Source organism: Brachycentrus maculatus, unplaced genomic scaffold, assembly GCF_059751285.1.
Source record: "Brachycentrus maculatus isolate JH-2025_06_01 unplaced genomic scaffold, ASM5975128v1 h1tg000080l, whole genome shotgun sequence".
Lineage (NCBI taxonomy): Eukaryota > Metazoa > Arthropoda > Insecta > Trichoptera > Brachycentridae > Brachycentrus > Brachycentrus maculatus.
In genome coordinates, this window is record NW_028280834.1 from 23,600 (window position 1) to 44,850 (window position 21,251).

General features: G+C 34.4%; 1 protein-coding gene across 1 annotated transcript; it reads left to right on the forward strand.

The window, feature by feature from the left end:
* Positions 1–19,110: 19,110 nt before the first annotated feature.
* LOC148311021 (uncharacterized) lies at positions 19,111–20,419 on the forward strand (the record flags this gene model as incomplete). The annotated part of the gene is made up of 2 exons (XM_088257357.1): positions 19,111–19,295; positions 19,926–20,419. Coding segments are annotated over 2 exons (679 nt in total), but the record flags the coding sequence as incomplete, so codon positions are not given.
* Positions 20,420–21,251: the final 832 nt, after the last annotated feature.

Sequence of the window (21,251 nt, forward strand, 5' to 3'; positions counted from 1 at the left end):
GCCCAGACTTCCGTATTTTTCTTCATCTTTGATGAGATGTCAAAAAATAATAATTGTACATATTACCTACATACGAGTATGCAAGCTAAAATGGTGCCTTCTGTATACAAAAGTTTTAAAAATTGTGAATTGGAGTTTGGTATCGTTTTTAATACGTCATAATCATTTACAAAGCAGTCAGTGGCTTATTTAAGTGATCACTTTGTACATAACATATTATCTTATTATTATTTAAATAGTTTCATGAGTAACCTGCTCCTGAGTAAACTGATCACTTAAATCAGCCTATGACGGTCATAAGCACCGTAATACCCAGACCGTGTAAAGATGTCAAAAAATCCTTTTTTATATGGCCTTAAATTATATTTTAATTATTGTATTTCTAAGAATTAGTACCTACATATTTACAAAAAGTTATAAAAAAATATTCAATCAATTCAGAACCTGTATTTAGCCAAGAATTTCCAATAGGTAAGCCTGAAATTTTATCCGTATAATGAATTTTATATTTTTTAACATATTTTTTTCGTTTTTTTTCTTCTTCCTCGATGATTATAGTCGTGTCCATGCGAGCATTCGAACCAGAGACCTTCGGGCTCGCACGCCCATGGTAATTACACAGCGGGCACCATTCCGACGATATTTCTCATGGCATATCTACCCAGTCCTCACCTGTGAATGTAGATAGATGGCTATGTACCTACCTACACTACCTACATATGCTGTTATGTACCGGCTTACACTTGTGTGGAATTACGAAGACAGGGGTTGTCAATGACGGAGTATGTATATAAATATATGTATATATATATATATATATATATATATATATATATATATATATATATATATATATATATATATAATATATATATCTTCTTGCCGATAGCAAAGAAGACCTGCAAACGTTGGTGACAAAAGTGTATAATGTGTGCAAGGAAAGTGATTTATTGATGAATGTTAGCAAATCCAAAATCATGGTTTTTGAAAGAGATGAATGTAGATCTGAGTGTGAAATATTGGTAAATAGGGAGATTTTGGAACAGGTAGATGATTTCATATATTTGGGTAGTATATTTTCTAGGGATGGAAAGATTGATAAAGACATAGAAAGGAAAGTGAATGCTGGGAACAGAGTGAATGGTGCACTAAAATCAGTTTTAGCAAATAAAAATCTATCAGCGGAAGCTAAACTGGCAGTACACAATGGAGTTCTGGTTCCAACCCTTATGTATGGAAGCGAAGCATGGAGTTGGCAAAAGAAGGATGAAAGCAGACTGAATGCAGTCAAAATGCGATCGCTCAGACGAATGTGTGGCAAAACGATGTTTGATAGATGTTCGAATGATGAAATAAGGAAAGAATGTAAGGCTGAGAAAAGTATTATCGATAAAATTAAGAAAGGTGTGTTGAGATGGTTTGGACATGTGGAGCGTATGAGTGAAGAAAGAACGGTTAAACAAATTTATGAAGCGAATGTAGTTGGAAAAAGAAGCAGAGGACGACCGAGGAAAACTTGGCACAATCAGGTATGTCAAATACTTGAAAGCGGCCGGGTCAGGAGTCGTAATAATCGTCGGGTATGTATGAGGAGATGCATGAATGTAGAAGAGGCAAAGAATGTTTGCAAAGACAGAGTGGTGTGGCGTTCGATTCTCTCTGCCTACCCCTGCGGGGAAGCGGCGTGATGGTTAGTTAGTTAGTTAGTTATATATTTATATATATATATATATATATATATATATATATATATATATATATATATATATATATTTATATATATAAATATATATATACAATGAGTATATACAAATATTTAATAAATATTATATCTTAATTCTAAAATCAATTGTTTTTGAGTCTACTAAGTTGTATTTTACCGTCTAAAAAACACATAAAAATAGATATTGTGACATTTGTTAAATCCATGTACAGGTCAAACAGCCACGGTGACATTACACATCCCTGTTTAACACCTTTAGAGATGCTAAACCAGGATGAAAATGAACCACGTACCCTAATGCAAGCAGTGCCATCTTCGAGATATTTATGTCTACCGGTTTCCAGACGTACCCGTCTCTTCGTCAGGACAATCACAACCACAGCATGCAAACCATTCTACCCTTCGCTACCATACCTACTACCATAGCACTATTTACACACTTAAAACTACACAAAATGTTTAACACATGCGATTTTGGTCGACCCGAAGACCAACATGCACTAAAGGTTTCAGCACAAACATGCGTTGAATATTATGTATTAATTGTTAAATCGAACACAGACTTTCTTAGTCTACTAACTTTATATTTTATTGTTAAAAAATCTCATAAAAATTAATATTGTGACAATTATGTATGGCATTTTTAAAACGAAACATTCGTTTGAAAACGCCATCACTAGGCGAAAAAAATGTCAATATATTAATATTTACTACTACTACCATCACGCCGTTTCCCCGCAGGGGTAGGCAGAGAGGATGGAACGCCACACTCTTCTGTCCTGACATACATTCTTCGTCCCCTTCACATCCACACATCTAGTCATACATGCCCTCCGATTACGCAGACTTTTGACACCGCCAGATTTTAGGTTCTGATGGTTTTAATTGAGATAATTTTAATATGTTTTTTTAAAAATAAAATACAAATAAGTAGACTGAAAAAATCAGTGTTTGATTTAAAATAAAAATGAATACATAAATTAAAACGGAGTTCTACAAATTAAACGCCAAATCTATGAATCAGTTGAACACCCCTGAACACAATCAATACACAACTTCACTTGCATCCTCCATTGTAGGACAATCGATACTACAAGCCTCACGATTTTTGTCCCTATCTCCGTCTCTCTCCCTCTTCCAAGCTCCCCTCTAGAGCGAGCGAGACGCGTGCGCCGCTAGGAGGGGGCGGCGACGCTATCTCCGTCTCGCTCGCACCCGCTGCCCTTATGAGAGAGCCCCGCGAGTGCGAGAGGGACGGAGGGACCCCTTGGAACGTAAAAACACACCGCGGCTCGGAGATATAAGGTTTATGTATTGTGTTTTGGAAAGGGGGTTTCAACTGGAGATTCTGTTTTTTTTTTTATTAATTAAAAATAATAATAAATACATTTATACTATTACTACTAATACTACCATCAAGCTGTTTCTCCGCAGGGGTAGGCAGTAAGGATGGATAAAGATATATATGTTGTTTTTCCAAAATTGCAGTAAGAATAACTCCATAATGAAGAAATCCATACATAGCTCACTCCTTTCAACAACGTCATATATCAAAAAACTTGATTTTTCAGTAGATCGTTTTTAAAGATTAAAAATATATTTTTAATTAATGTTTTACTTAGTAAATACCACTATAATACTAGAAATAGTGGTATTTACTAAGTAAAACATTAATTAAAAATGGATAGATTTTACCACAAAGTGACTGCCGAATCAATTAATGAAATTATTAAAAATATAATAAAATATATTAAAAATAAATATCAAGCCACTTATTGAACTTTTCACTGTGTAAGAGATCTTTTTATTTAAATTCTGAATGTTTTTTCACCATTTGATAACATTTTTAATATTTAAAAAAATTATTAAACAATATTTTTTCTTCAAAATGCAAAAAAAAAACACTTTTTGCCCTGTAGCGGGTAAATGTTATGTTAAAAATAGACCACTTTTGCTGGGATATAGTAGATACATCTTCATAATCGGCGGGTATGTATGAGGAGATGCATTAACGCGGAAGAGGCGAAGAATGTTTGCAAAGACAGAGTGGTGTGGCGTTCTATTCTCTCTTCCTACCCCTGCAGGGAAGCGGCGTGATGGTTAGTTAGTTAGTTAGTTAGTCTAAATATATATAGAATTAAAAAACTGTGTTTCGAGTTAAATGAATATATCTATAAGTTCAAAGAATTTGAATATTGTGACCGTCAATAATGAGAATTGGTGAATGTTACACGTGTGTGAAGTGGTCACTTTAACCTGCCTATGACTGTCGTAAGCCCCGTAAATGCCCAGACTTCCATATTCTTCTTCATCTTTGTTGAGACGTCAGAAAATAAAGTAGTATCTAGCTTACCTTACTACCTACCCATGCTGCCTACCTGACTAATTCTTGTACAAGCCACAGGAGTACCTAGATGCATTAATCGAACATCGTTTGCAAAGACAGAATGGCATGGCCTTCTATTCTCTCTGCCTACCCCTGCGCTGCAAGTTTCACTTCAATAAAACGACCAACCCACGACTGATCACCTCCCCTCGTATGTTGATTTGGACTAATTATATTCTAATATTAACAAACCCCATAGAGTCGAAGCACGTGTCATACAAAGAAACCCCATCGATTCTCCATGCGAAATCAAAGATTATCGCTTTGTCGTTAGTCCCTTTTGTCAAAACATTGTTAACAGTCGACCACCTTTTAGCTACACACTGATTATCGAGGGTCTAAATCAAAGGGAAAGAATTTTGTGAGAGTCTCATTATCAAGCGAATAAACCATATAACTAACCAAAACTAACCATCGTGGGCAGGCAGAGAGAACAGAACGCCATCTCGTGGTGTATCTTTAAATAGTCTTCGCCTCTTCCACATTCATGGATCTCATACACATTGCAATGGTCATATAAGGAAGCAATACAAGGCTGAGATGAGCACTATCCATCAAACCAAAGAAGGTGCAACATTTTGAGTGTGTCCAAATACTTGTTCACAAAATCTGGATTATCTGGTTGTAAATAAATTATCTGGTCAAATTATAAGCTTATAATAAAAATGAAAATGGTATTTTCTGGCGTTTCTCATGTGTGTGATTATAATCCAGGATTCGGATCTCACATACTAATGTAAGAGTTTCTGCTTAATAAAAAGCTTCTTTACATCTCACCAATAGATGTCTCTAGTGAAGTTCTAGTGATTCATGAACAAGGTTTCTAAATTGGTTCATATATACAGAACTTCCAAGAATTTGAGTAGTGTGGTTGTCAATAATGGGTAGAATTGGTGAATGTTACATGTGTGTAAAGTGATCACTTAAACCAGCCTATGACGGTCGTAAGCCCCGTAAATGCTCAGACTTCCATATTCTTCTTCATCTTTGATGAGATGTCAAAAAATAATACCAAAGAAGGTGTGTTGAGATGGTTTGGGCACGTGGAACGAATGAGTAAAGAATGAACAGTAAAACAAATTTATGAGGCGAATGTGGTAAGTAATAAATGCAGACGAAGACCGAGGAAATCTTGGCATATTCAAATATTTCAAATGCTTGAAATTGGTCAGGTCTGGAGTCAGGAATAATCGACGCATATATTCATATAAATGAAAACATACATTTTTTATACTACTACTACTACTACCATCACGCCGTTTCCCCGCAGGGGTAGGCAGAGAGGATGGAACGCCACACTCTTCTGTCCTGACATACACTCCTCGCCTCCTTCACATCCATACATCTAGTCATACGTGCCCTCCGATTACGCAGACTTTTGACACCATAAATACATATACATATATTTTTTAAAATATTATTTCTGTTTTATATCGATCTGTTTACAATATAATCTAAGAAGTTCTTCATATTCATACCCTTATCCGCACCCAATGGTGCATAGGGCACTTCCTCATATGAATGCATTGTTATATTGATCCTTAACACACGAATGTAAGGTGATCAGCCCTCCGCTTCAGGCACCAGTCCAGGGAAATATAGAATAAATATTAGATTGAAAAAATCTTCTTCTTCTTTTTGTAGATCCTAGGGATCTGTTTGTGCCTCCGCTTGTAGCTCTTGGGATGTTGACTCCCAGCTGTCTTTCCATCTTTTCGGAGGTCTGCCTGGGGGTCTGCGTCCTTCGGGGATTCCTCGAAGGGCGATACGTGGAAGTCTGTCATCTGACATTCTGTTTACATGATCATTCCAGTATCGCCTTCGTTGTCGTCCCCACCTACCGAAAACCTCCGTCTTACTCATCGCTCACTCTTTTCAAGAACGTCATAAATCAAAAATCGTCAATTTTCAGTTGTGCATTGTTTTCGGAATGCCCAGAAAATGTACTATATCCCAGCAAAAGAGGCATATTTTTAACTTAATATTTACCCGCTACAGGGCAGAAAGTGTTGTTTTTGCATTTTGAAGAAAAGGTATTGTTTAATTATTTTTTTAAATATACTAATAATATTTAATATAATATTTTTTAAATATTTTTCAAATGGAGAAAAAACCTTCAGGTTTTACCTTAAAAGATTTGTTGCACAGTAAAAAGTTCAATAAGTGGCTTGATATTTATTTTTAATACATTGTATTATATTTTTAAACATTAAAAACGTTCTCCTGAAAAATCAAGTTTTTTGATTTAAGACGATCTTAAAAGGAGTAAGCGACATGCTCCGGACGTCGGTAAAAAAATTACTTATATTTATTTAACGTAAGTAGGTACATGTAGAGGATATAACGCCCTCTGAAGAGACAATTACGAGATCATTCACAGATGAGTGGATTTTCCTTTTCCCACACCCCTAATAGGATTACTGCAGTACTAAGCGCGTAGGGGGTATCTGGCATCTCTAGATTCGATCATATGAACTTTTTTACGAATCATTTAGCTACATGTGTATTTGTCAACCTTCGTGGTGTAATGGTTAGCGTTTTTAGCTACCGTACTGGAGGTCCCGGGTTCGATTCCCAGGGGAGGGAGGGGGTGTAATAAAAAAATAGTTAATTTTTTTTTTTAACACACATATATATAAATATATACATGTATATATATATATACATGTATATATTATATATATATATATATATATATATATATATATATATATATATATATATATATATATATATATATATATATATATATATATATATATATATATATATATATATATATACATATATATATATATATATATATATACATATTGGTCGCATCCATAATGTGGTCAGCACGCTCTGCTACCGTTCTGTAGGTCCCGGGTTCGATTCCAGGGGGCTGTAAAAATTATGGGTATTTTTTAAACTATAATATTTATTCAATATTACCCTGGACTGTTACCTGAAGCGGATCGCTGTTCACCTTTCATTCACGTGTTAACGATTAAGATAACCCAGCGTTTATATGATCCAGTGCCCTATGTACCATTGGAGTGCGGATGAGGGTTTGAAGTGAAGATTAGTTTAAAAAAAAACAAAAATTTCAAAAATTCATTATTTTTAAAATCAGTCGTGAAGGGACATATGACCTCTCCGGTGGTCTCCGGTGGAATGAATGCTATTTTTCAAATACTGGGCCTTAAATCATTATGTTATTCTACAAAAGATACCCCCTTTCTGTATAGTATGACACACGATATTTCCAGTTCAGTGATTAGGTCGCAGGATAAAATAATAATAGCTGTTTCGCCCATCGACACGTGACCAGGCGTCGTCACATCTCAAATACCGAGTTCGTTAGTTTAACTATACGTTCGGATGGCTTGAGTAGGGCCCGTCTGATGATGCGACAGTGGCGAAACACGTGCGATGGGTCTTTTAAAAAATAAGCGACAAATTTGATGCGATTTGTAATGTGTTCATTGCCTAAATAAGCATTAGCCAGTGAATTGAATGATTTAAGCATGGAGTTGGTAAAAGAAGGAAGAAAGTAGACTGAATGCAGTCGGAATGCCATCTCTCAGTGCGGCAAAACCATGTAAAACCATATAAAAATTCTTAAGAAAAAAAATAATGCCCATTACATACATATAAATCTTGAAAAAATATATAAATAAAAGACTATTATACTATTTATTATATAAAATAATAAAACTTGAGTGTAAGTCCATTTCCAAGCACAAGAGCTCAGTCTCTTTTTTGGAGAGGCACAGCGAACCTAAAACTATAAGTTTAGGTAGCCGAGCGTGCTGACCATTACACTACGGAGGCGGACAAAATATCCAATTATATATGAGTTATTTTTCATATTATGTACATATTTATAAATAATATGAAAAATATCTCCTATTTAATTGGAGATAATCCAGATTTAATAAGAAATTTAAGAGGCGAAGTATGTTTACAAATATTAAGTATTGTGGCGTTCTATCATCTCTGCCTACCCCTGCGGGGAAGCGACCTGATGTTTAGTTAGTTAGTTAGTTAAATTATGAATGAAGAGACGTCAGGTATGATAGGAAAACTCATTATCAATTAATTTCTCAATAAAATTATATCAAATCATGGTTATCAACTCCTGCCTTGTTTTATATATAACATAACAATTTGTATAGCCTCCCACCAGTCTGCTGATGTCGGTAACGACGAAACCCGGTCGCTGGTCAAATTAAAATAAAGTGGAAAAGCTAAAACTATTGGTTTTAATCTAATAATATATTAAAATGCAATTCCATCACCAAGTGTCAGTGGATAATATAAATCTATCATAGAAAAACCTTTTATACTTGCAGGTATAAATGGGTAAGATCAATGGTTAGTGTGTTGGGACATTGGGGGTGAGTTTCAAAGTCATCTGTGCGGTTTCGCCGTCTCGGGGCGTCGTCAGAGGGTCGCAAATTACAGTCCCGCGTCCCCGAGTGTCATTAGGCACGCAGGATGAAGGGAATAGTGTAATTTGAGGACTCGCTTTGTCGGGGATATTGACGACAGGTGACAAGAATGTGATGCGGAAAAAAGCAATCGATGGTTTATTTAATTATTTATTTATTTATTATTTATATAAGTGATTTTTTCACTGTAATATTTATTCAATATCACCCTGGACTGGTACCTGAAGCGGGGGGCTGATCACCTTTCCTTCATGTGTAAACGATTAAGATAACACTGCGTTAATATGACACAGTGCCTTATGCACCATTGGGGTGCGGATAAGGGTTTTATTATTTTATTATTATTATTTATTTACTTAAACATCTTGTTCAGAAATTAAATAAGTACTTGCATTGGCGAGCTTATTGCTAAAAAGTAATATCTTCCAACCAACGTAAAACAGACTAGTGATATCGATCAAAACGTTTGATACTATATATAACTGTTTGCAATCAGGCGGTAGATAGTTCATAGTTTCATTCAAACCCTTATCCGCTTCCTAATGGTGCATAGGGCACTGCATCACATAAACGCGGTCTTATCTTGATCGTTAACATGTGAAGGAAAGGTGATCAGCCTTCCGCTTCAGGGTAATATTGAATACGTATTAGAGTGAAAAAATCATTTATGTTTATTTGACCCTCCCCTGAGAATCGAGCACGGGACCTCCAGAATGGTAGCCGAGCATGCTGACCGTTACACTAAGTACTTATATAGAATTCAAGAACTGTGTTTCTAGAATATATCTAAAAGATCAAAGAATTTTAATATTGTGATTCTCAGTCATGGGTAGAATTGGTGAACGTTACACGTGTGTAAAGTGATCGCTTGAACCAGCCTATGACGGTCGAAAGCCCATTTAATGCCCAGACTTCCATATTATTCTTCATCTGTGTAGAGATGTTTAAAAAATATATAAGAAATGCAAACATTGCTATAATAACAAAATATTCGACTACAAGCGATCTGTAAGATGAATGTTTGCACAATTAACGTTAAACGTACAGCGCCGCTTGTATTGTATTTTAGCCCATTCAATTATCCCCATTAAAAGATATATCAGGTACTGTAGACTTAATTTAAATTAATTGGACCGTCGTCTACTGCTATCTAGCGGCGAGTAGCGAACCACTGAAAGAGCTTTTAGCGAAGACGCGAACCCTATCGAAATACAGGTAAATTTCTTAGCACTTTAAATAAGTCATAGGTCTCTATAGCATTGTTTTGCGTCGATTGAATGAAAAAAGGTGAATTTTTGAGACGATATGAAACTAATTGACTAATTAAGTGTCGATTCGCTTCCCCGCAGGGGTAGGCAGAGAGAATTGAACGCCACACTTGAGTGAGTCCAAATACTTATTCACAAATCTGTAAAATCTGCAACTATAGGAGTTTTTCCGTATTATTTATAAATTTATATAAATATTTTGTCCGCCTCCGTAGTATAATGGTCAGCATGCTCGTCTACCGTTCTAGAGGTCCCGGGTTCGATTCCCAGGAGGGTTTAATAAATATAAGTGATTTTTTCACACTAATATTTATTCAATATTACACTGGACTGGTACCTGAAGTGGAGGGCTGATCACCTTTCCTTCATGTGTAATCGTTCGAGATAACACTGCGTTTATATAAAGCAGTGCCCTATGCACCATTGGGGTGCGGTAAGGGATTTATTATTATTTATAAATAATATGAAAAATAACTCCTATAATTGGAGATATTTACGATTTGTGAACAAGTATATGGACACACATAAAATGTTGAGAATTTCAGAGTAGAATTTGAAGCAGACCTATTTTTGGCAGGTACATATATTCATACATACTACCATCTTTGAAGTGCCTACAATTTCAGCCAGTAGCAGTCTCTACCATATATGCACATATGTAGGTATAATTTTAAAAAATTACAAAACAGCTAAGTGTTCATTCTCCCTAATAAAATTGTCAAATTTTAGATTATTCATATTTTTTCACATTAGGGGTGAAATGTGTAATATCTTAATCAACCCTTTGATGTTTTGTGCTATAAAAAGGTATAAAAATAAATGTTTTTACCTAATATTACCAGGAATGTATAAATAACATATTCTAGCATATAAAAATGTATAATATATTAGGTATAAATATACGTATACATATGTGTTTCGTATACAGCGAGGTCGAAAGAAATGTGACAATTTAAAATATGCAACGATAAGCCTCATAAATGCCCAGATTTCCATATTCTTCTTCATCTATGTTAATTAAAAAACTGGACCAGTCTGATGATGTCGGTAACGACGAAACCCGGTCGCTGGTCAAATAAAAAAAGTGGAAAAGCTAAAAATATTGGTTTTAATCTAATAATATATTAAAATGCAATTCCATCACGAAGTGTCAGTGGATAATATAAATCTATTAAAATAACTTCTCATTGGAGATAATTCAAATTTGTTTAGTATTTTATTAAAGTATTTTATATACTAAGTATTTCCGTCCGCCTCCGTAGTCTAATGGTCAGCATGCTCGGCTACCGTTCTGGAGGTCCCGGGTTCGATTCCCAGGGGGGTTTGATAAATATAAGTGATTTTTTCACTCTAATATTTATTCAATATTACACTGGACTGGTACCTGAAGTGGAGGGCTGATCACCTTTCCTTCATGTGTAATCGATTGAAGTAACACTGCGTTTATATGAAGCAGTGCCCTATGCACCATTGGGGTGCGGTAAGGGATTTATTTATTATTAAGTATTTGGACACACTCAACATCTTGAAAATAAATTAAGTTTTAAAATTATAAGCCAAGTGATATTTTCTAGCGTTTCTCCAGTATGTACATATATGAATATAATCCAGGATTCAGACTTCACATACAAATTAAAGAGTTACTGCTTGAGAAAAAGCTTCTCTCATCTCATCATAGATGTCTGTAGTGAAATTCTAGTGATTCAAAAAGTACGATTCGAATTTGATCAATATATCTAGAAGTTCCAAGAATTTGAGTAGTGTGGTTGTCAATCATGGGTAGAATTGGTGAATGTTACACGTGTGTAAAGTGATCACTTATACCTGTCTATGACGGTCCTAAGCCCTGTAAATACCCAGACATCCATATTCTTTTTTAAATTAATGTTTTACTTAGTAAATACCACTATTTCATAAAATCTACCGAATACGGTGTTTGAAAATGATGCGGAATGCATCGAAACACGTGTCACAGTAGATTTTAAGAAATAGTGGTATTTACTAAGTAAAACATTAATTAGAAATGGATGGATTTTACCACAAAGTGACTGCCGAATCAATTAATGAAATTCATATTCTTCTTCATCTTTGTTGAGATGCGGAAAAATCTATCAATATTATTCATACCTAAGTCTTAAATCGAGTATACAATCATCCTTCTATTTATCTTAGAATGTCTTCATTTAGACAGGTAATAAGCCCTGTAAACACTCAGACTACCATATCCTTCTTCGTCTATGTTGAGACTTCAAAACGTAACATGACTTTAATAATAATAAAACCCTTATCCACACCCCAATGGTGCATAGGGCACTGCGTCATATAAACGCACTGTTATCTTGATCGTTTACACACGAAGGAAAGGTGGTCAGCCCTCCGCTTCAGGCACCAGTCCAGGGTAATATTGAATAAATATGACAGTGAGAAAATGACTTATATTTATTTTACCCCCCTTGGGAATCGAGCCCGGGACCTCCAGAACGGTAGCCGAGCGTGCCGACCATTACACTACGGAGGCGGACATGACTTTGGCCCACCTGTATCAGCTGGAGTCGTAAATAATGAAATAGAAACATGGATTAGATTTAAATGTTCTGCAATTACATATAACAGGAACATAAATCACCCCTCCGCCGGGTGGTGGCAGTCCCCCCCCCCCTCCTTTGAGTTTTTAAAAATGTATTACTAGAACCAATTTATAATTTGATAATCATACGTTGTTAGGGCAAGCCAAAATCCTTACATTGACCGACCTATACAGGGTGATATAATAAAAAAAACATATGTAGTTTTTTAACGTGAATTTTATTTGACCAGCAACCGGGTTTCGTTGTAACCGACATCATCAGACTGGCGTTATATCGTTTACGACACCCGGTTGCTGGTCAAATAAAGTTACTGTGGAAAAAATTACAGAGTTCGCTCACTTCTTTCGACAACGTCGTATATCAAAAATCGTAAATTTTCAGTTGTGCATGTTTTCGGAATGTCCAGAAAATGTACTATATCCCAGCGAAAGCGGCATATTTTAAAGTTGATATTTACCCGCTACAGGGCAGAAAGTGTTGTTTTTGCATTTTGAAGAAAAGGTATTGTTTAATTATTTTTAAATATACTAAATGTTTTTCAAAAGGAGAAAAAGCCTTCAGGTTTTACCTAAATAGATCTGTTGCACAGTGAAAAGATCAATAAGGGGCTTGATATTTATTTTTAATACATTTCATTATATTCTTAAACTATAAAAACGATCTCCTGAAAAATCTTTTTTTTATGAATAAAGTAGATTGAACGTTACGTTTAATAGCGGGTATTTTACTAAGGCAAAAAGCTTTAAATAACAGGAATTTTGGAGTTAACGTTATTTGCCAGTATACCCACGATATATTGAGATCTCATAAATTTAAAAATGTACTCTAAAGTAGAGATAGTCCAGATTTGTTGATGATTTGGATAATCCAGATGGTTGGTATGTTTCATGTAAAAATATATATGAAAAACGCTAGAAAATATTCTATCAATTTTTTATTTTAGCTTATAATTTGACCTATTATTTCGAGAAATAAAAATACTTTGTGTTCTGATCCACTCACATTTTTATTAACCAACTAGTTTCGGCAACAACCTGTTGCCCTCTTCAGGGTTACAGAAATATAGGTATAGTAATAAATGTAACCCCGAAGAGGGCAACAGGTTGTTGCCGAAACTAGTTGGTTAGTAAAAATGTGAGTGGATCAAAACACAAAGTATTTTTATTTCTCGAAATAATATATCAATATGATCCACAAAGTTAATGCTTTCAATATTCAAAACATATAATTTAACCACTTAATTTATTGACAACATTTTGAGTGTGTCCATATACTTAAATCGGGATAATTATATAGGTGTTATTTTTCATATTATTTATAAGTACATAATATGAGAAATAACTCCTGTAATTGAAAATCATCCAGATTTGTGAACAAGTATTATGACACACCTAAAATGTTGAAGATACATACATATAATGCTAAATATATGATTAAACAAAAGTAAATAATATAATTTATATTTGAATCACTAACCTTATGATTTTACATTTTATAATTAAAATGTAACTTTGTTTTAAAATTACTATAAATATTTTATTATAACTTAATTATAATGTCTACCGGTTTCCAAGCTAACGGCTTCAATAGTTATTATAAAATATCTATAGTGATTTTAAAACAAACTTACATTTTAATTATTTAATATGGTGACTTAAGTTTTTTTTAAATATTATTTTTTGACATCTCATCAAAGACGAAGAAGAATATGGATGTCTGGGCATTAAGGGGGCTGACGACCGTCATAGGCTAGTTTAAGTGATCACTTTACACACGTGTAACATTCACCAATTCTACCCATTATTGACAACCAGCACTAACTTTGTGATTTTCCATTTTATAATTAAAATGTAACTTGTTTTAAAATCACTCTAAATATTTTATTATAACTTAATTATAATGTCTACCGGTTTCGAAGCTGTACGCTTTTTTATAAGACTAAGACTCTTTAAATAAATAAAAATAATTAAAATAATTAAATATTAAAACAGAGCACCTGTGTATATAAATTTGTAAGGACTCAGCAATAAATATCATACTTCAAGCTCGTACGATACTAACTCGACCTCTACTTCGTATAAATAATAAAATATTATTTCATTTCAGACCTGTTACGATTAATGATATTATTTTTCGGGAAACTTGAACACAAATAAATATTCCCTATAAATAAAATCATAACACCTACCTCGCCACCTTCCCGCAGGGGTAGGCAGAGAGACTAGACCGCCACACCGATTTGTCTTTGCAAAAAATCTTTGACTCTCCAACATTCGCGCATAGCCTCATACATCGCTCACTTCTTTCAACAACGTCATAAATAAAAAATCGTCAATTTTCAGTTGTGTATGTTTTCGGAATGCCTAGAAAATGTACTATATCCCAGCAAAAGTGGCATATTTTTAACTTAATATTTACCCGCTACAGGGCAGAAAGTGTTGTTTTTGCAATTTGAAGAAAAGGTATTGTTTAATTATTTTTTTAAATATTCTAAATATTTTTCAAATGGAGAAAAAACCTTCAGGTTTTACCCAAAAAGATCTGTTGCACAGTAAAAAGTTCAATAAGTGGCTTGATATTTATTTTTAATACATTTCATTATATTACCTAAACTTTAAAAACGATCTCCTGAAAAATCAAGTTTTTTTACAATATATATGACGTTGTTGAAAGGAGTGAGCGACATGCCCGCCGATAGTTGTGACTCTCGAGTAGGTATTTTATATACTCGATCTTGCCAAGTTTTTCTCGGCGTTCTTCTGCTAATATTACAAACTACATAGGCCTTGTTAATATTTTTTACTGTTTTTTCTTTTCTCGTTCGATTCACATCTAAACCATCTCAACACACCTTTCTTAGTATGATGGATAGTGCTTATCTCAGCCTTGCACCCTTTCCTTATATCACCATTGGAACATCTACCATACATGGTTTTGCCGCACTGAGAGATCGTATTTCGACTGCATTCAGTCTACTTTCATCCTTCTTTTGCCAACTCCATGCATAAGGACCAGTTTTTTCCTGAAAGGTTTTTATTTGCTATAACTAATTTCCACACTTGAATATCATCCAGGATTCGGACCTCACATACAAATATAAAGACTCTCTGCTGAATAAAAGCTTTCCTCATCCCACCATAGATGGATTTTGTGAACTCGCGCATACTGTGTTACAAGTTTGATCAATATATTTAGATATTTCGAAAATTTGAGTAGTGTGGTTGTCAATCATGGGTAGAACTGGTGAATGTTACACGCGTGTAAAGTGATCACTCAACCAAGCCTAAGGCGGTCGTAAGCCCTGTAAATGCCCAGACTTCCAAATTCTTCATCTTTGTTGAGATGTCAAAAAATAACTGATTTCAGTGCAAAATTATCAGATTTTTTTTGACACCTCAACAAAGATGAAGAAGAATATGGAAGTCTTAGTATTTACGGAGCTTGCGACCGTCATAGGCTGGTTTAAGTGATCACATTACATACATGTCCCGTTGGCCCATAACCCGTAAATGCCCAGACTTCCATATTCTTCTTCATCTATGTTGAGATGTCAAAAAATAATATGTAAAATAACTCATATGATTGGAGATAATCCAGATTTGTGAACAAGTATTTGGACACGCTTAAAATGTTGCAAAATTATCAGATAGCTTCAAAAATTTCAGTTATTTTCAAAGATTCTGTTATTTATAATAGATAAGATAATAATAAGACTTATAGTCCAATTTAAACGATGTTTCCCTGTCTCCGCTTACCCCTGCGGGGACATGTCGTGACTGTGCCAGCATCCTGCGTGTTTTGCGAGAAAAACTGAAAAAACTGCCTCACGCACGTCTTTCAGACAAGAAATATATGAAGGAACATATAACACTAGTATATAGAATTCTGTTCTCCTCTTGGGTAAACCTAACCCACGAGATGTTTGTGAAAAATTATAAATTAATTGTTGAAATAAAATCCGTATTCACAGATCCTGCTCGAATGTTAACATGTCGCTCACTCCTTTCAACAACGTCATATATATTGTAAAAACCTTTTTTCAGGAGATCGTTTTTAAAGTTTAATAATATAATGAAAAAATGTATTAAAAATAAATATCAAGCCACTTATTGAACTTTTTACTGTGCAACAGAGCTTTCTAGGTAAAACCTGAAGGTTTTTTTCATCATTTGTAAAATATTTTGTATATTTTAAAAAAAATAATTAAACAATACCTTTTCTTCAAAATGCAAAAACACTTTCTGCCCTGTAGCGGGTAAATATTAAGTTAAAAATATGACGCTTTTGCTGGGATATAGTACATTTTCTGGGCATTCCGAAAACATGCACAACTGAAAATTGACGATTTTTGATTTATGACGCTCTGATTTATGACGATGTATCCTACCGTTACCTAGTCAACTTATTCATTTATTAATTTCTGCATACAAATAAAAATATGTCCATGGAAGCCAAGCTAGCGGTTCACTACGGCGTGCTGGTACCGACACTAATGTATGGAAGCGAAACATGAAACAGGCAAAGGAAGGACGAAAGCAGAGTGAATGCTGTTGAAATGCGCTCCCTCAGACGAATGTGTGGAAAATCATTGTAGGACAGGATTAAAAACGAAGATATAAGAAAGGAATGTAAGGCTGAACAAGGAATAATATATATATAAAAACAAAGGACAATGGTGCATAGGGCACTGCATCGTATTGACGCAGTGTTATCTTGATTTTTACTTACATGAAGGCAGAGTGATCACTCCTGCGTTTCAGGGACCAGTCCAGGGTAAAATAAAATACATATCTGTTACCTTAACATGTTTAATTCTTCTTCTTCCTTTTAATGGCTTTTCAGCCTCATAAAGTGTTCTAGCCAGTGTCGAATTATTATTTTTAATTAATTTTTTACTTAGTAAATACCACTATTTCTTAAAATCTACTGTATCATTTTCAAAGCGTATGGTGTTTAAAAATGTGGTATTTACTAATCAAATATTAATTAAAAATGGATAGATTTTACCGCAAAGTGACTGCCGAATCAATTAATCGAATTAATATGTTTAATTTCACAATGTTTGTTTGTGTAGCAACTAAAATTGAATTTGCCGGTAGGCACGTCTGCCCCCTCTCCGGGCTCCATACACATCTCGCATTGATCATGTACGTACGAGGCTGGTATGGGAGCGGGCGTTTTGATTGTAGTTTGTTCGTAGTTTCGCCGTCGCCGGGATGCGAACCAGGTATTTCCCGGTTGATTGATTGCTCCCGCGAATGGTCGGACAGAAAAATTATCGACCAAAATCCCGAGATCGATGTTCAATGTGCTCCAGGAGTGACCAACCTTTCATTTATCAATATAACAGGGTTTTTTTTACATATTATTTTTTGACATCTCATCAAAGATGAAGAAGAATATGGAAGTCTGGGCATTTACGGGGCTGATGACCGCCATAGGCTGGTTTAGTGATCACTTTACACACGTGTAATATTCACTAATTCTACCCATTATTGACAATCACACTTAGATGAAGAAGAATTTGGCATTCTGGGTATTTACAGGGCTTGCGACCGTCATAGGCTGGTTTCAGTGATCACTTTACACGCGTGTAACATTCACTAATTCTTCATTTAATGATTTGGCGTTTAATTTGTAGAACTCCATTTTAATTTTTGTATTAATTTAAAATCAAACACAGTTTTTTTCAGTCTACTAAGTTGTATTTTATTAATAAAAACACACAAAAAATTTAATATTGTAACACTGTTTCGCCTAGTTATGGCGTTTTTAAACATTCGTTTATAAACGCCATAACTAGTCGAAACAATTGTCACGATATTAATTTTTTATGTAAACTTAGTAGACTCAAAAAATCTGTGTTTGATTTAAAATTAATACATAAATTTACAACATTTTGAGTGTGTCCAAATACTTGTTAACAAAATCTAGATTATCTCCAATTACAGGAGTTATTTTCATATTATTTTTTGACATCTCAAATGCCCAGACTTCCATATTCTTCTTCATCTTTGATGAGATGTCAAAAAAAAATAATAATACATAAATTCACTGATTCTACCCATGATTGACAACCACACTACTCAAATTCTCGGATCACTTATATTTATCATTTAACCTCATGACACTGTAAATTTGAGTTCAATACAGCCATCTATGGTTGGATTTATTCCCAGGACTTACGAATTGGCATTTTGCCAGCTAAACGATCACTCGATACGAAAGAACGCTTACACAAATTTATGAGGCGAATTATTTGGGAAAAGGAGCATTGGAAGACCGAGGAAAACTTTGCATTATCAAGTATATCAAATACTTAGGCGTGGTCAGGTCAGACGTTGGAATAATCGGCAGGTATGTATAAGGAGATCCATGAATGTGGCAGAGGTGAGTAATTTGTCAAAGACAGAGTGGTGTGGCGTTCTATTTCCTCTGCCTACCCTTGCGGAAAGCAGCGTGAAGGTTAGTTACTAAATCAGTTTATATAAATGTTGACGACTCCTGTATTTTATCTCCACCTTGTGATACATTTGCTAGGATGAAAATAATTCAACCGAAAATTCTTGGATAAATTTTTGTTATATTACCTCAGGGGCTCACTGATCATTCTCAAAAACCTAACTCAATAAAGGGCATAATACCCCGAAATACAATGTACTAAATTAAATCATATTGCCACAAACCTATATCGGCGTTACGAGCCAAGAAAAACGTCTATCTTCCAATATAATATAACCCATCTACATATATCCCAATATAACCCATCTATATCCCAATACAATAAATTTTTATCCCAATATAACCCATCTATATCCCAATATAATCAATTTTTATCCCAATATAACCTATCTTTATCCCAATATAATCAATCTTTATCCCAATATAACCTTTTTAATAGATTTATATTATCCACTGACACTTCTTGATGGAATTGCATTTTTAATATATTATTGGATTAAAACTAATATTTTTAGCTTTTCCACTTTATTTTTATTTGACCAGCGACCGGGTTTCGTCGTTACCGACATATAATGTCGGTAACGACGAAACCCGGTCGCTGGTCAAATAAAAATAAAGTGGAAAAGCTAAAAATATTGGTTTTAATCTAATAATATACCAATATAACCCATCTATATCTCAAACTTATCAATCTGTATCCCAATATAATCAATCTTTATCCCAATATAAACCCATCTATATCCCAATGTACTCAATATTTATCCCAATATAACCCATCTATATCCCAATATAATCAATCTTTATCCCAATATAACCCATCTATATCTCAAACATATCAATCTGTATCCCAATATAATCAATCTTTATCCCAATATAACCCATCTATATCTCAAACTTATCAATCTGTATCCCAATATAATCAATCTTTATCCCAATATAACCCATCTATATCTCAAACATATCAATCTGTATCCCAATATAATCAATCTTTATCCCAATATAACCCATCTATATCTCAAACTTATCAATCTGTATCCCAATATAATCAATCTTTATCCCAATATAACCCATCTATATCTCAAACTTATCAATCTGTATCCCAATATAATCAATCTTTATCCCAATATAACCCATCTATATCTCAAACATATCAATCTGTATCCCAATATAATCAATCTTTATCCCAATATAACCCATCTATATCTCAAACTTATCAATCTGTATCCCAATATAATCAATCTTTATCCCAATATAACCCATCTATATCTCAAACTTATCAATCTGTATCCCAATATAATCAATCTTTATCCCAATATAACCCATCTATATCTCAAACTTATCAATCTGTATCCCAATATAATCAATCTTTATCCCAATATAACCCATCTATATCTCAAACTTATCAATCTGTATCCCAATATAATCAATCTTTATCCCAATATAAACCCATCTATATCCAAAAGTACCCAATACTTATCCCAATATTAACCATCTATGGTATATCCCAATATAATATATCTTTATCCCAATATAACCATCTTTCTCCCCAAATATAACCGATATATTTCCCAATATAACCCATCTACCTCCTTTTAACGAAAGTATCCAAACTTAGTTCTGAGTTTATTTTTATTTTTTATGTACAATGGAAGTTTATTGCCTAAAAATGTAAGCTATTTTGACTAAAAGTGATATGTGTTAGGTTTTGTTACTTACTACGATAGAGAAGTCAGTATATTATTTAATTAAAAAAAAAACAAATATAGACCCTTCGCCTGTCTGTGTTGGTGCCAGCACATATAGGGATATCTACATACTCGAAGGCAGGTACCTACCTACATATCGCGGTAACATATCACAAGTATTCATTCTCACAGCGAAAATAATAAATAATTCTGTCCGTATGTATTTTCTGGAGATATTTTGAATTTAAAGTACGCCCCGGCGGACGCCATCTTGTGGCCGTGTAGCCGGCATGATGAATGTGCCTTCCTTCACTGGTCGAAGATAAACGGGAAGGAGCCAACCCTCGCTTCCATTCACCTGCTCGCGCTGGATACATGTTAAAATACCTTCTGCGCTGTTCTGTACTCCTGGTAGCCATTCGTCTAAATTGGTTGATTAGTATCAAATTTTGTATCAATTTAGCTAAAACAAAAGTAAATAAAAAGCTAAGTAACCATCACGTCGCATCTCCGCAGGGGTAGGCAGAGAGAATAGAACGCCACACCGATCTGTATTAAGTGATCACTTTATACACGTGTAAAATCCACCCATGATTGACAACCACACTGCACACGCAGGGGTAGGCAGAGAGAATAGAACGCCAGATCATACTGTCTTTGCAAACATTTCATTGCAAAGTACCTGATCATGCCCATATATTTG